Source organism: Pogona vitticeps, chromosome 14 (assembly GCF_051106095.1).
Source record: "Pogona vitticeps strain Pit_001003342236 chromosome 14, PviZW2.1, whole genome shotgun sequence".
In the NCBI taxonomy this organism is placed as follows: Eukaryota; Metazoa; Chordata; class Lepidosauria; order Squamata; family Agamidae; genus Pogona; species Pogona vitticeps.
The window spans coordinates 238,657-253,547 of record NC_135796.1 but is presented as its reverse complement, the minus strand read 5'-3'; the positions used below and the strand labels follow the sequence as shown (position 1 = coordinate 253,547).

The 14,891-nt window shown below is 56.9% G+C and overlaps 1 protein-coding gene across 2 annotated transcripts; it reads left to right on the top strand.

Annotated features, from left to right (window-relative positions):
• Positions 1 to 861: 861 nt before the first annotated feature.
• SMPD4 (sphingomyelin phosphodiesterase 4) lies at positions 862 to 14,651 on the top strand. 2 transcript variants are annotated; one of them, XM_072983120.2, is made up of 19 exons: positions 862 to 1,237; positions 1,955 to 2,041; positions 2,412 to 2,554; positions 2,679 to 2,754; positions 3,650 to 3,758; positions 4,195 to 4,247; positions 4,640 to 4,791; positions 5,222 to 5,354; positions 6,074 to 6,145; positions 8,569 to 8,658; positions 9,478 to 9,611; positions 9,921 to 10,011; positions 10,407 to 10,507; positions 10,812 to 10,975; positions 11,485 to 11,693; positions 11,956 to 12,189; positions 12,610 to 12,741; positions 13,739 to 13,867; positions 14,051 to 14,651. In XM_072983120.2, exons 1-19 carry the CDS (start codon positions 1,160 to 1,162, stop codon positions 14,375 to 14,377), a joined length of 2,514 nt encoding a protein of 837 aa, XP_072839221.2. In that variant the 5' UTR covers positions 862 to 1,159; the 3' UTR covers positions 14,378 to 14,651. The 2 variants fall into 2 exon arrangements, with proteins under 2 accessions (XP_072839221.2, XP_072839223.2); XM_072983122.2 differs by lacking the exon at positions 8,569 to 8,658.
• The last annotated feature ends 240 nt before the right edge of the window (positions 14,652 to 14,891 follow it).

The following is a 14,891-nucleotide window of genomic DNA, read 5'->3' as shown; positions in this document are numbered from 1 at the left end:
CACTCACGGGGGGCTTCACCCGGAGGTGGGGGCTCCCGCGGGTCCTTCAGCCCGGGCAACCCCCTCGGCCGGGGGGGGGGGGAGAAAGAGGCTCCCTCGGGGGGGGGTGGCCGGTGCTTCCCGCGGCGTCCTCCCAGCTGGGGCCACGATGGGCTCCCGGCCCCTTTCGAAGGCGGGTGGGTGTCAGGGGCCCTCGGCCTCTTTTTGGGGGGGCGGCTCCTGGCTTTTGCCCCAAGGACAGGTCCGGGTGTCCTCCTTGCTCCGGGGTGCCCCAAAGGGACAGAGCGAGCCCCCTCCCAGCCCCCTCCGCTGGGAAAAGAGGGCGCCGCCGCCGGGGAGGGGAATCAGGCGAGCAAGGGGGCGGGCACGGGGGGGGAAGGGCGCTCCCCTCGGCTCCCCCCCTTCCGGGGCTCCCGGCGGCCTCTGGCGCCCCCTAGCGGGCAGAGCCGCCCCAAAGGCTCTGCTCGGGGTCTCTTGCTGGACTGCGACTCCCAGAATCCCCCGCGCAGCTGGTGGGGGAAGGGGTGGAAATTGGACCCCCCCCCAAAGAAAGAGGCGCCTTTCTGAAGGGCGGCTTCGGGGCAGGCGCGAAACCGGCCGGCGGATGGCGAAGGGGGAGGGGCTTTTTCTCTGCTCCCGAGGGGGGGGCGGCAGGAAACGTTCCTTCCGTTCCCCGGTTGCAACCAAAGGGGCCGCTGGTGGGGCAGAGAGGGGGGGGGAGTGAGCCGGTCGGGGCCCAACCCGGAAGCTGCCGCCGCGCGGGTCACTCTAACCGTCGGAGTCTACATTACCCTCCGGGTGCCTAACGTCATTTTAGCGCGCCCGAATGGGATTGGGGAAATTAAAAAAGGGCGGTGACGCAATCCGCGCGCGCCCAGCCCGCCGGCTCCTGGAAGCCGAGCGGCCGCCGTTCGCCTGACTTGAGGCGGACGCGAAGGAGACCCGCGGAGGGTCCCGCCCACCCGGAAGCCGAAGAAGCCGAAGGCCCGCGCGTCTTCCCAACCGCCCTGCGAGGCAGGCCGGCCCCCCTCTCGCCCCGGCGCTTGCAGGCGGCTCGGTCCCGGGGCCCCTGCCGGCGTCGGTCTCTCCGTCCGTCCCTCCTTCCTTCCTTCCCTCCAGGGCGCCGAGGGCGAGGCTGCCGCTTCTCCTGCCGGTCGCCATGATGACGCCCCGCTTCGGCCCGGCCAGGGGCCCCGAGGCGGCCGGCGCGCCCTTCTCGCACCCCAGCCCGCTCCTGGTGAGTCCGGCGGGGCTCTCGTGGGCCCTTGGCGCGCCGCTCCGCTCCGCTGCCCGGGCGGGGGCCCGCGGGGGACTCCAAATCCCATCACCCCCTAGGCAGGGACCCCCTAAGGGTAGCTGCCGCGGCCCTTTGCGCCCCTCTGTGTGTGGAGGCACCGTGAGAGGCTTCGTCCCGCTTGGGGGCTCCTGGGGCAGGCGGGGGTCGAGGGGTTTCCCCCTCACCTTTGGAAGCCAGAAGCGGAGCTGCCCCGAGAATGAGCCTCTCGCTTCGGGGGTTGGAGAGATGGGAAGCAAAAGAGGGGTGCAGGTTGTCCGTTGAGGAGAATCCCAACAGCCCCCCGGGACTGGAAAAAAAGGGCCCTCCAGAGTGGCAAAGGTCTGGCCAGTGGGCCTCCTAGCGCTTTGAAGGGGAAGATCCATGCAAAGAATCCTGGAGTCTCTTGTTGAGATTTCTAAGAAACCCAAAAGATACTGCTTCTGCAGCAGATGTTCCAGTTGGCCTCCTTCAGGCTCAACTCCGCCAGGCTCAGCTGCCTTTACGCTGAATTCCTGATGGAGTAAGCAGTAACCGCTGTGGCCTTTCCGCAATAGGAGTGAGTGGCTTGGGCTGGGAAGTTGCTGAGAAGGAGGGATGTTTCGCCAAGTCTCAGATAAAGAAAATCTCCTTGGTTTGTGGTGGAGAAGTGAATTGATCGTCCTCTTTGCTTGCAAACAGGCCAACTTAAAGGCTGACTGCTTAAATAAGCCGTTCATCCAGTTCTGCCATGAACTTATGACCATCATTGAAGAGTTTCCAGCTAAGGTAGGAAGCTTCGGTGCTTGTTCTGTGGTAGTTGTTTCCTTACTTCTCTTTCAAAAGTAAGTGTGCTGTGATGGAGATCAAGGTGCCCTCACTTTGCGCTCGGGCTAAGGCAGGTGGTGGTGCTCAGCCCTGTCCAGCAGTTGCTTGTATGAGCATGGACATGCAAGGGCTCCACGAAAGCTCTTGGACACTCAGGCACCCCAACAAGCTGCTTCGAGGCACAGCATTCAGCTCTGAGGTGGCTAACAGGATACACAAATGCAGAGAAAAAACATTTGCCTTTCTGTGATCTTTGGTTGAGACAATGTCAGGTGTGTGTGTTTCCCCCAGTTTGGCCCTGCATCGTACTTTTTGCTTCTTTTCCTCAAAGGAGCTGCATTCCATCTTTTCCTGGCTAGTAGAAAGCATCTTTGGCAGCCTGGATGGTGTGCTTGTAGGCTGGAACCTCCGTTGTTTACAAGGGAGAATAAACCTGTCCGACTACAATATGGTGCTTGACTTCCTGGATCCTGGGTGAGCTTGTTCAGCCTGGGAGGCACAGAGCCTGGATGCCCTGCTTCCCTGAAACGGGACCCCCAAGCGTACCCGAGAAGGAGGGGCTGACTCACTGTTTCTCCCTTTTGCTGCCTTCCTGCAGAGGTCCCATGATGAGGTTGGTGTACAAGCTTCAAGCTGAGGAGTACAGATATGACTTCCCGGTCTCCTACCTTCCTGTGAGTATTGAGGAAAAGAGGCCTCCACCACAGCTGCCAGAAAGAGCCCAAAGCGGCACATGTCCCGTGCTCAAGATGCAGTTGAGCAGTCTCGCATGGTTAAAGCTTTATATGGTTAAAGCTTGATTCTTAACCTCATGTGACATTTCTTGAGGTGGCTGTTCCTGCCCTCAGACTTGTTTGGGTTGTTTTATCCACTGGCTCCCTGTGTGTCCACCTGTAGGACAGGCCCCCGGATAACTCCCAGGCAGGCAGGCAGGCAGGCTCTTTGTTTGTCAGTGAGCATTCCAGCTCTGAACAGGGATGTGCGAGGGCAGGTCACAAGGGGAGGCCACCTGTTTGCCATTCAGGCGAAGCCTCCTGCTTCTCTCAAACCCCAGCTCAAATGTGAGAGTGGCCACATGTGAACTGACCGCTCAAAGACCCTTTAAACCCATGAGGGCTTGGTTGCCTTCATATTTAAGAGGCCCCTCTGAGATGCTTGGTGTCAGTTAAAAGGGAGACAAAAGAGCCCTCTCCAGCCACCACCACCACTGCCACCAATGAGGGGTGATGTAGAACCACAGACAGCTGCCGTCCCCTGCAGTCTGCCCAGAAGTGGCCACTCGACTGCTCTCCTCCTCAGTTAGCCTTTATTTTCTGCATCGGGTCCAGGGGCAAAGGCTGCACGGTGGAGGAAGAGGCCAGGCAGTTCAAAACCTCAACGGTGAGTGCCACTCTGGTATGGGGGAAAACATTTTTCGGTTTCAAGGGAGACGTTAGGTTTCACCTTAGAGTCCCGTTACTCGGCTGTTGTGCAGCACTCCGAGAGATGCCTTTGTATAACTTGATGGGTGCTTCTGTCTTCACTGATGTCTTTTTGCACATCGTAATACATCCTTTTCTTTTGTTCTAGGGTCCAGCAAAAGCCTCAATACAAGAGCGGATTTTGCCAGAATGTTCCTTATACCACAACAAAGTGCAATTCCTTCCTTCTGGAGGGCCGAGTTCCCATCTGTCCCTCAGTATCCTTGGAAAGAATTTCTTATTTCTTGTTTGAAAACCATGATATAGATTTTATGGTGAAGGATGTTCGGTGCTTGAGTCCTGATCAAACTGGGCATTTGGTGGAGCCCTGAGGCCAGGGAACCAGGGAGAGAGGCTGCCCGCCTGCCTGCCTGCCTGCCTGCAGGAGAGCCCAGTCAGGAAGGCGTGCATGGAACCAAATGGTCTACCTTCCTCCACATGCCGGGGAAGGGGCCAGCTCCCATGGCAGTCTTTGCATGCCTTTCCAGTAAAGCCTTCGTGAAATCAGTTTTGTCTAACAACACCAGTCTGATTTGCACCGCAAGGAGAAAAGAATGACATGCCAACCTGCCTAAGCTTTTGGGTGGCCGAGAGCTGTCTCTGACATCCCTTCCTGTCTCCCAGCGGCCTTTGCCCTTAACGCTGTACTGTCAGATCCGTATGAATATTACATGTTCTACTTTGCATTGAGCCTGCTTACGCAGAGGGTGAGTACAGGAGAGCTTCCTTCCTTCTCCTGGGGCCTGAACTAAATGTAAGAGGAAAAGAAGCTGCAGATCTCTGTGGCTCTTGGCAGGCCATGCTGGCCTCCCGCTTTGCTGCTCTCTTTGGTGAAATGTTAACCTAAAGACCCCGTTGAGCCCCTGGCTCAACACCCTTTGCCTTCTTTCTATGAAAAGAGTCTTCTGCCTAACAAAAGAATGAAGAGGAGGGTTCCTGAAGCTGTTCTGATGTGCAGAAAATGTTGGGGTGTGGGGGGGAATTGACCACCCCCGAATGTCCCCATGGCTCTCTATTGGAGGGAGGGCTGTGAGAATGCTCTTCTTTCGGAGCTGAGTGCGTGTCATCCGTCTCCCAACCTTATGTGTTTGTCCTCTAGAGTGCCCACTTGGCCGGCCACTTCAGTACATCCAACAGTGCCTACTTTATCCTGGTAGATCGGTACTTGAAGTGGTTCCTGCCCACCGAAGGAAGCGTCCTCCCACCCCCTTCCTTTGATTTTGGAGGGGTCGTCCCATCACCCGCTCCCCGGTGAGTCCTGCCTTGGCTGTTCCAGGCTGCCGGATTCTGGGGCCATGTCCCTTGGGGGGGGCATCTTGTGGGTTTCAGGTTCAGGGGCCTCTCCTGGCTGACCTGGCTGGCAATGGCAGCCATCCTGCAATCATTGTGGAGCTCTGTCTGCCGTGAGGAGGGCGGTGGGAAGCCGGTCTTGAGAAGAAACCTGCAAGGAGCTGGTCTAGCTTGAAAAATAATAGCAACGATGCTTCCCTTGGGATTCAGTTTTTGAGTGAGTCTGTGTGAAGCCTCCCGCAGCTGGGTGGCCACCTTATAGCTGCTGTGCACAAGGGCCCCTCTTCACAGATCCAGTCTCCCTGTGGCCTGGGCTTTTGGGGCTCCCTCCCATTCTTTGGCAGTCCTGTCCTTTCCTTTAATGGGCTTTGCATCTCCTCCTTTCCTCAAGATCGCCAGCGATGCCTTTCACCTCCTATGGAATGCATCCCACCAGCCTGCTGAAGAGGCACGTGGCTCACCAGACGTCTGTGAACGCAGACCCTACCTCCCAGGAGATCTGGCGATCAGAGACCTTGGTTCTGGTGCGTCCCTGACCCAACTCCAATACCGCAGCCCCGTGGCCCAGACTTGCAACTGGGTGCAGAATACAGCCTCCCACTGGCTGGATTTGCTTCTGTGGGAATTCAGTTCCCGGACAAGAAGTGTTTTTAAAGCCCACCTGGGCCCTTAGAGCAAATGCACAGCATCCCATGGCCTTGTCTTCTGGTGGGGAGTGCATGAAAGAACCTCAAGGGGTTGGTGGTCTTGTGAGGCTGGATCATCAAGGGCCATTTCTGGCTTTTCTGCATGCTGCTTCTTCCCTGGGCCAGATCCTGTCTTCTCTCACACACACACAATGCTTCTTGGCTTGCTGCCTGTGACTTGTTGCTGTGTCTGACTGGGACCTGAAAAGTGTCCCTGGATTAATAGCTTCAGCACAAGAGCAGAGGTTGCAGTAAAGCTTGTGGGGGTGGAGCTGTTGTGGGCCATCCCCTGCCTAAGAACGAGAAGCCCCTGAGCCCTCTTGGAGGTGAGCAGCTGCCTGGTGGTTGTTTCCTCAGCAGAAAGGCTTTGGTGAAAAGCCAGGAAGCCCCCCCCCCCTTACTGTGCGACAGCAGTTGGAAGGCCAAGTCTTGGGGCTCCTTGCAGTCCACCTGGGCGTGTTGAGTGCCTGTGGGTTGCGATCCTGCTTCTCCGGAGTTCAGCTGGTTTGTTGGTTCCCTCTTGCCAGCTGTTGGACCTCTTGCTTCCTCCTTCCTAGGTCTTTGTGGAAATGTGGCTCCATCATTACTCCCGGGACATGTACCAGAAAATGCAGTCGCCTCACATCAAGGTAAGGGAGTTTGCCAGCCTCCTTGCTGGGCCGTTTTCTGCTGCTGGCTATCGTCCCTGCATCGGAGCCACTTGAGAAGCGCTGCTCCTGGACTGAGCGGGGAGTGGCTTCCTTCTGGGTGAGGAGGAGCGACCCCGAAGAGGAGGGCCTCTGGGCACTCAAGGGGCCATGAGCTTTGCCTCTTTGGTGGTCCTCTGAGCCGTGAAGAGATTTTGCAGAACCTCTCGGCTTGCCTCTTTGCTGGCACCCAGAACGCTGGACAGCAGCGTTGCCTCCCATTGCTTAAGAATCGTCGTCGTCCCCCCCCCATGCCATCACGTCGATTCGGACTTTTGGTGACCCTTTCCATTGTTGTCTCGCCAGAGGCACAATTTAGCCCCTGGGCTTGACCTCCAAAGGGAGGGCAGAGGTTGGTGGTGGTGCCGGGGAAGCCGCCTTGGCTGGCCGTTGCCAGAGGCGGCTCTCTGTTAGGTCAGGAGGGGCTCCTCTCCCAACCCCCACCCACCCCCAAGACTGCCAAATGCCACAGAAGCTCAGGCCACTCTTGACTTTCAGCCACATAGTGCGGAAAATGTTTCCTCTGCCCGTGTGTGTGTGTGTGTGTGTGTGTGTTCTGCTTGGTCGTTCTCCCCAGGTGTCCTGGGTTGGGGGTGAAGTTGAAGGATCCGACGCCACTTGTCTTGCTGTGAGACAGTCCCCTCCCCCCCCCGCCTTTCCAATCAATATTGTGCCAGCTTGGCATCCTTCCTGTCTTCCCCCCTCCCTCCCCCTTCCTGTCTGAAGGGATTCCCCCCCCCCCCAAAAAAAACCACCTCTGGTCTCCTCCGTCCCATTTGCATCTTTGCTGTTTAATCTTTGCCAGAGCCTTTAACGCCGGCCTTGTCCATCTTCTGCTTCCTAGTTGAAAATTTGTGGCTTTTTAAAGACCTGCCTTTGCCAAAACGTCTGTATGGGGGGCGGGGGGGGGAGCAGGGAAGAAAGGATCTTAAGGATGGCACCTTTTGTAACTCCTCTTCTCCCCCCACCCCACCCCTCGGGGATGGCTGACTTCTTCAGGGACTGACTTGGAGTTCTCGCGAGTGCCCGAGCAGCAGCTGCCCGTTTGACAAAACAGGGAGAAGTGTTTGAGTCGTGGCCGGGTGAGCCCATGCTGGGTGTGTGGGTCCGTTTGCTCAAGGGCTCCGTGCAACCCATGTGGCCTGTCGGGGACCATCCGTGCCCCCTTTTGCCCTGCCCTGCCCTAAGCGGGTTTGCCTCCTTGTTGAGCCTGAATCCAAACCTTGAGACAAAGAGCAGGCATTTATTTATGTATTTAAAAATCTTTTTTACTCCATCAGGGTAAAATAAGGGCCCAAGGAGGGTTACATCCTTAAAAGACAATACAAATATTTAAAAGGATCAAATGTATTCCATGTTAGAAAGTGAAAACCAGCACCCAGACATGTCCAAAGCAGTAAGGCAGAACTACCCACTGGAAATCCCCACTGGGGCAAAGCCAAGCCAGGGCCCCTTGTAGTGGATCAGGTGCCCATCCAGGGTCTGTGGCAGGGCCGTAGGTGGTCCTGGGCCACAGACCTGTCGCAGATGGCAGGGGATGCTCCCCTGGTTGCCCAGCCCTGGCACTCATCTAGCCACACAAGGAGCCCCGGCTGGAGGGGAGCTGGCAAGCCTTCGGATGAACGCTTCGGCCTCTGTTGCTTTGCCACCCATGATTGCTCCATCAGAACCCAGGTGGGACTCCGTGGCTTCACTGGAACAGCAGGAGACCACGCTGCCAATGGCCCGGCTGCAGACAGGTCCCTGCCCCAAGGGGCTTGCAGTCCTAAAAGAGAGGTGGGGAGAGAGCAGAGGGAGCCCAGGGGCAGCCGCTGCAAAGCTCAAACGACTCCCAGGAGGCCCCACCTTCCTTCCTTCCCTCCCTCCCTTCCCTCTGTCTGGCCTGAAGCCTGTCTCACTGGTCCGGCCGCTGTGGTTCCCGGAGTGGAAGCAGATGCTCGGGCAGCCCATCAGGGCCTCCGTCAAGTGTGTGTGGGGGGTGTCCTCAGCCTTCTTTCCCTCCCAAACGCTGCCCTTCTTGTGTGGAGCCCGTGTTCCACACCGGATATGTCCCCTTGAGCCCTGTGTCTGTGCAGTGAGCAGGAAGGTGGGCTTTAGATGGGGAGGGGGCTGGGTTTGAGCCAAGCAGAGTGTGGCACCCCCTGGGATCGGCAGAGGAGGGGCTCGGTGGGTGGGGTTCTCGGTCGGCCCCCTCCTTTCCTCCCCGTCCGTGTTGCATTTGACTCATTCTTCTGCGTTTATTTTTGTTTCTCATCCTTCCTCCTCTTGGGCTCATTCTCACTGTTCATTTTTTTCCTGTTTCCTTCCATTTCCTCTCCCTGACCTTCCCCCCCCCCCCTTTCCCCTCTTGTGTCGTCGTCTCTCAGCTGGAGGTTCTTCACTACCGGCTCAGTACGTCCAGCACCTCCCACAGTCATCCTGCCCAATCCAGCTACCAGGCCCTCCACACATACCAAGTATTTTCACCTTTCATCCTTCTTTTCAGCTTGCTTCTCTTCCTAGCCAATAAGTCTGCGGTTCTGCTGGGAGCCACTCCTTCATCTTCCCAGCAGGCAGGAGGAGGAGGGTCTCGGGGCGTGCACCATCCCAAAGCAGGACAGATCAAAAGGCAGCCCCCCGCAACCCCCCCCGCGGCGTCCAGCCACCCCCACCAGCCATCATGCCAGTGGATGAGGCGCCTGTTGAGGGAAAACTCCTTGGCGCCGGCTTGAGGGCAGTGCAACTCCTGTGGGAAAGCTCTCCCTCTGGGCGGCTGCCTTTCCAAAGGAGCGTGTGCGCACGGCAGCCTCTTCAGCTCCTCTGGGGGTCCCAGAGGATGGCCTTCCTTGTGTTTGGAAAGGGCGGCGCTCCTGCAAGGCAGCCCGCGAAGGAGGCCTGGCGGAGGTCCCCCTGCTGCCCTGGTTCCCTCAGCCGGCTTTCCTCCCTCGGGTTCTTTGGCCTCTTTTGATCCCGGAGCCCAGAGGGTGAGGTGGGAGGCCCTTCCCACTGGACCCTCTTCTCTCCCTCGGGAAGCAGCCGCTGTGGCGTGGGGCCCCTTGCCATCCTCGGCACGGGGTGGACGTGGTCTCTGTGTGTGGACCATGTGAGCTGGCTGGCCAGGAATGAAGGCGAAGGCTCCGTGGGTTCTTCCGCGTCCTCCTTCGCCCTCTACTCTGCAGCCCCGGTGCTCTCTTTCCTGCCCTCCTCCTGAGGTGAGGGGAGAATTTACTGCTTTCCTTCTCCTCCTCCTCCTCCTCCTCCTTTTCCTGCTGCTGCTGCTGCTGCTTTCCATCCAGGATTCGTTCAGGCCCACCGAGGAACACGTCTTGGTGATCCGCCTGTTGGTGAAGCACCTGCACGCCTTCAGCAACAGCCTGAAGCCAGAGGCGACGCATTCGCATGCCACCAGCCCGCTGGAGGAGTTCAAGAGGTGTGTTGCCCTCGCCTCGCTCTCACAGCTGGGCTGTCTGTTTCCACTGAGGAAGTGAGACGGGCATCCTGAGGGTGGAGGGAGGGGCCCATGTCAGACATGCCAATTCCTGAAGAGGTGCAGCATAGAAGAGGGGAAGGGGAATATATTCTGCTGCCCCCCCCAAGCAAGGGCTGCCAGGAGGGTGGGTTCTGGTGGATCCTCAGAAGGAAAGGGTTGAAGGCAAGAGGAGGTTCGACAGCAGAATCCATGACCCAAGATGGGGTCCTCTTACCCGTCTGTCTCTCTTTCTGCCGGGCGCCTTTGCAGGACGGTGATTCCCCGCTTTGTTCAGCAGAAGCTCTACATCTTTCTGCAGCACTCCTTCGGCCACTGGCCCCTGGATGCTTCTTTCAGAGCGGTATGTACTGGGCTGGGGGCCTTGTTGCCTGGGGTGGGGATGCGTTGTTGGGGGCAGCCTGGCTTCCCGAGGGGCTCCTTCTTCACAAGGAAGAGCGGCTGCTGCTCGTCTTCTGCCTGATAGCAAGAGAACACCCAGGTGAGCGAGGGTGCCTTCCGTGTAAAACAGAGCTGGGCAGTCGTAAAGACAAGGCCAGAGCGGAATTCGTGCGGGAGAGCCCTCGGAGGCCCAGAGGCTTCAGGAGAAGGGGTGGCACCCCCCCCATCGCCTTTTGTTTGGGGGGGGCAATTTGGCCTCTTTACCCACAGCTTCACCACATGGTCCTTCAGGGAAGACAGCTGGTGCTTAATGAAAACGAAAGGCTCTTTCTTGAAACCTGGAACTTCTCCCCATAGGTTCTGGAAATGTGGTTGAGCTACTTGCAGCCCTGGCGGTATGCCCCTGAGAAGCCCCTTCTGAGCGCCGAGGGGCCCCCTCGCAGCGTCTCCGAGAAGTGGTGAGTCTTGGGCCGGATCCGGCTGGGCCCGCGTGCAGGGCCACCCCTCAGTCCTCCTTCCTCCAAGATGTCTTCTGGTGGCAGCACCTGTGGTGGAGTGTGTGTGTGTCTCTCTTCCTTGTCTGAGGGCCCGATGCCCCTTTTATGCTTTGCCCCAGGATGGGGCCACAGTCCTGGGGGAGACCGGCCAGTGGCTTTCTTGGGCCCTCTTTGTACTTGGGCGCCTGTCAAGGGCGGGAGGGAGGCAGGCAGGCTACGCCACATTTCAGTGGCATTCTCCAAATCTCTTTTCTGCTTTCGAAAGGGCTCCCTTTGTTCAAGAGAACCTGCTGATGTACACCAAGCTCTTTGTTAGCTTTCTGAACCGTGCCCTCCGGACCGACCTGGTCAGCCCGAAGAATGCCCTGATGGTGTTTAGGGTGGCTAAAGTGTTTGCTCAGCCCAATCTAGCCGAGATGATCCAGAAAGGTAAGATGAGAATGTGGGAGCCCACCTCCTGTCGGCCTGCCTGCCCCTCTTCCCTCAATGCTCAACACAGAGGAGAAGCCCCCTGTCGCTGGAGGAGCAGCAAAGTAGCCTGGCTGGCGCAATAGGAGCCGTGGCGTCCATCCCGCAGCTGTACTTCTAACTAGGCTGTGCCCAACCGAGAGAAGCGTGTGTGCGGTGAGACAAAATCGTTATGCACCTACCTTAAGGATGTCGGCAATGTGCTTGGTATGAGAAAACCAGCAAGGAGATTATGGCTTTATGCTAAAGTGGACTTTGTTGATTTACTCCCAGCGCAGCCAGGACTATTTATTTATTTGACTTTTACACCGCCCATCTGGCTGTCAAGGCCCCTCTGGGCAGTTTACAACATTATGGCATAACATAATGAACAGCCATTTAAAAAACAGTGAACATAATTACTATAGCAATCGAAATTAGACACAGACCGACACAAAAAATGAACAGCTTCTCCTCCTTCCGCTCTGCAGCCGAGCAGCTTTTTCTGGAGACGGACCCGGCCATCCCTCAGCGCCACCAGCACCGCCTCTTTGCGAGCCCCTCTCTCGGGGGAAGCTTCCTGTCACCCCGGATTCCCAACGTCACGGATGCTTCCTTCAAGGTGAAGAGTCAGGTTTACAGCCTTGAGGGGCAGGACTTCCAGTACACACAGATGTTCGGGCCAGAAGTCAGAAACCTGGTAAGCTCTTTCTCAGCTTTCATGAAATCTTTGGCCCCAGTCCTTTGGCCAAACCCCAGGCGTGGGGCTCAGAGAAGCAGCTGCTTCTAGGCCACAAGCAAACCCCCTCGCCACCGAGCTCTCGCTCTCTCAGTGAGTTGGCCTCCAGCACCACGGCTGGATTTGCCTTCCCACGGAGACGCTGCGTCCTCCTCCTCCTCCCACCGCCCGTTGTCTGTCCCTCGTTGGGAGCCGGGTCTGGCAACCTGCTCTGCCCTTCCAGGTGCTGCGTCTGGCCCAGCAGATCGGCCAGGCCCAGCAGAGGGCCCAGTCCATCTCGGTCCATTCTGTGGAGGCCATGGCCAACCAGTCCTTTTTTTCCTGGTTCCGGTTTGGCTCTACCGACTTGAATGGCTCCTACACCGGCAACGACCTGGATGAAATCGGGCAAGACAGCATCAAGAAGACGGATGAATACTTGGAGAAGGCCCTGGAATATCTGTGTCACATTTTCCGGGTATGGTTCTATTTTTCCATTTCCTGTTTGAAGAGGGCAGTCAAGGATGGGCAGGCGGGGGAGGGGAGAGGTCCCTTTGGAACACAATGCTTTTGTCTTCAGAACCACCGAAAGTTAATCAAGATGAGGGCTTTCAAGAACCTGAATGCACTTTCTGCAGCTCTTGCTTTAAGCATCAGGCCATCACGGGGGTGATGAGCCTTTTCTTTGCTTGGAGCTGTGCTCCCCAAAGGCACTTGGGCTTAGAGTTGTTCACCTTGCGGTCGTACGGAGGAGATCAGAAGGTTTTGGAAACTGAGAGGAGAAAAAAAAAGGGTTATACTCAGAGACCTGAAGAGGGAGGTGACGCTCGTAGCTTGCTCTCCTTTACCTTCTGCTGTACGGTAGCTTTAACAGAGGTGCCATTTCAATGTCTGCCAGTTGAACGAAGCCCAGCTTCACCAGATGATGATGAACTGGGGGGCAGCTCAGGATGAGAACGGGAAGAAGCAGCTGCCAGACTGCATCCAGACAGAAGATGGAGTAACTCTCACGCCCCTTGGCAGGTACCAGGTAAGAGTGGGTGGGGGCTGTTTGGCCTGTCATGGCGGGCTTCCTCACCCAGTCGGCACACTTGTGAGTGGCTCAAAGCTGCAGCTGGGTGCTGAATGAAGCCACTTTGATCAAGCTTCCTTTGAAAGCTTCTGAGGCTTAAGAGGGAAGGGCACCTCCTCTCCCCCTACACCCCAAATGGAGCTGTAAATGTGAACATTCCTTATTCAACGTTCTTCTAAATGGTAGAGGTCTTTTGCTTTCGTTCGTGAATTAGGAAAAGAACGAAAAAGCCACTAGGAGAATTATAATTCAGTTTGAAAGCCCTGTGACTCTGTTCTCAGTCAGTCTGTTGCTGAAACCCACAGTGGTGCCTCCCTTGACAATGTTAATTCATTCCAGCGAAATCGCTGTAGAGCGAAAACATCGTCAAATGAAAATTTAAAAAACCCATTGAAAACCATTCAGTGCGTTCCAGTGGGCTGAATACCTGCTCGTCCAGTGAAGATCCTCTATATGGAGGCTATTTTCTAGTGCCTATTAAGCAAAAAATCAGTCCTAAAAACAGCGGGGGGGGGCATTTTCTTCAGCCGGCGGCCATTTTGAAACCCGACGATCAGCTGTTTGCTGATCGTTGTAAAGCGAAAATCGGTTCCCGAAGCAGGGAACCAATCATCATGAAACGAAAAAAAAAACATTTAAACCATCATTTTGCAATCACAAAAGCGATTGCAAAAACTTCAACGTTAAGCGATTTGTCGTTATATGGGGTAATCGTCCAGCGGGGCACGATTGTAGTTCAAATCATCTTGCAATGCCTTAAAGACAAGCAGAGTATGACGTACTCTGAAGTGGCTTCCCAATTCCTCCTCCTGGTGCCCTAAAAAGCCATGGGTGTCCTATTCCTCCTGCTGCTGCTGCTGCCGCCGCCGCCGCCGCCCCAGGCCTGTAGCATTTGCTCATTGCATGGGGGGCTCAAAACCCATTTAAGGCTGAAACACAGCAATTGCTCTTCTAGATCATCAATGGCCTGCGCAGGTTTCAGGTGGAGTACCAAGGAGATCCTGAGCTTCAGCCCATCCGAAGTTACGAAAGCCCCACTCTCGTGCGCCTGTTTTACCGCCTCTCTTTGGCCATCAATGAGCGTGTAAGTTTCACAGAAAACCTCTTCCTGGAGCTTGGGGCCGCTCCTCCTCAGAGACCCAGGTGGGATTCTCCAGGTTCTCTCAGAAGCCCCAGGCAGCTGATCAAGATGGGGGGGGGAGGAGAGACCAAGGAGGGAGGCCTCCGTGTTTCCTGGCCTGCGTGCTGACCCACCCCCTCTTTTCAGTTTGCAGACCAAATGGAAAGACTCTGTGGCCGAGGAGACTTTCTGGGCAGCTTCTGCCGCTACCATCTCACCAGCCCTGCCCTGGGGACGAAGGCCAGGCACAGCCCGATGCCCAGGCAGCGCCAGGAGCAGGCCCAGCGGCCCCGGGTCAGCCTGAGGTTTCTGGCGAGCTACAGGGTCCTCCTCTCCTTGCTCGTGGTCTACTTCGTGGCCTCCCGGTTCTGCGTCGGCCCCGTGCCTTGCACCTTGCTCCTCCTCCTCGGATACCTTTTCTATGCCACGGTCATGACCTTCTTGACGGAAAAGGGGCGGCCGCACCAACCCTGACGGGGTCTGCTGCTTTCCTGTGGCTCATTGGGAGACCCTCCTCACCCACTCATCAGCCCAGGCCTTGTGGGAAGAGCCGCGGCGGGCGGGGGGGGGAAGGTTTCGAGAAGCGGGGAAGGGTGGGTCTGGTCTCGTGTTTGAAACGTGGAAATGTTTTTTTAATTAAGTGGCACAGATTTGTAAACAGAGGGTGTACTTTTGTAACCGGCAAAGTGGTGCCAACCCGTGAATTCTCTTTTGATAAAGGAACTTTTAAAGGAAAACCCACCAAAAAGAGGCTCCAGTAAATCCTTGGGGGGGGGGAGGTGAAGGTACAGGTGGGGGGGAAGAGGGGTGTTTGGGGGGTGGGTGGGAAGTCAAGGCTGCCCAGGGGATCCCACAGGCACGGAGGGCTGGGGTGCCCCTTCCATTTACAAGAGGGGGGGAAGGTGCCCCTCTGCCAAAGATGGAGGGCCTGGCAGGTGTGTGTGCCTTTCTGCCCTGGGGGGTGGCCTGCTCTCTCTCCCCCCCCCAC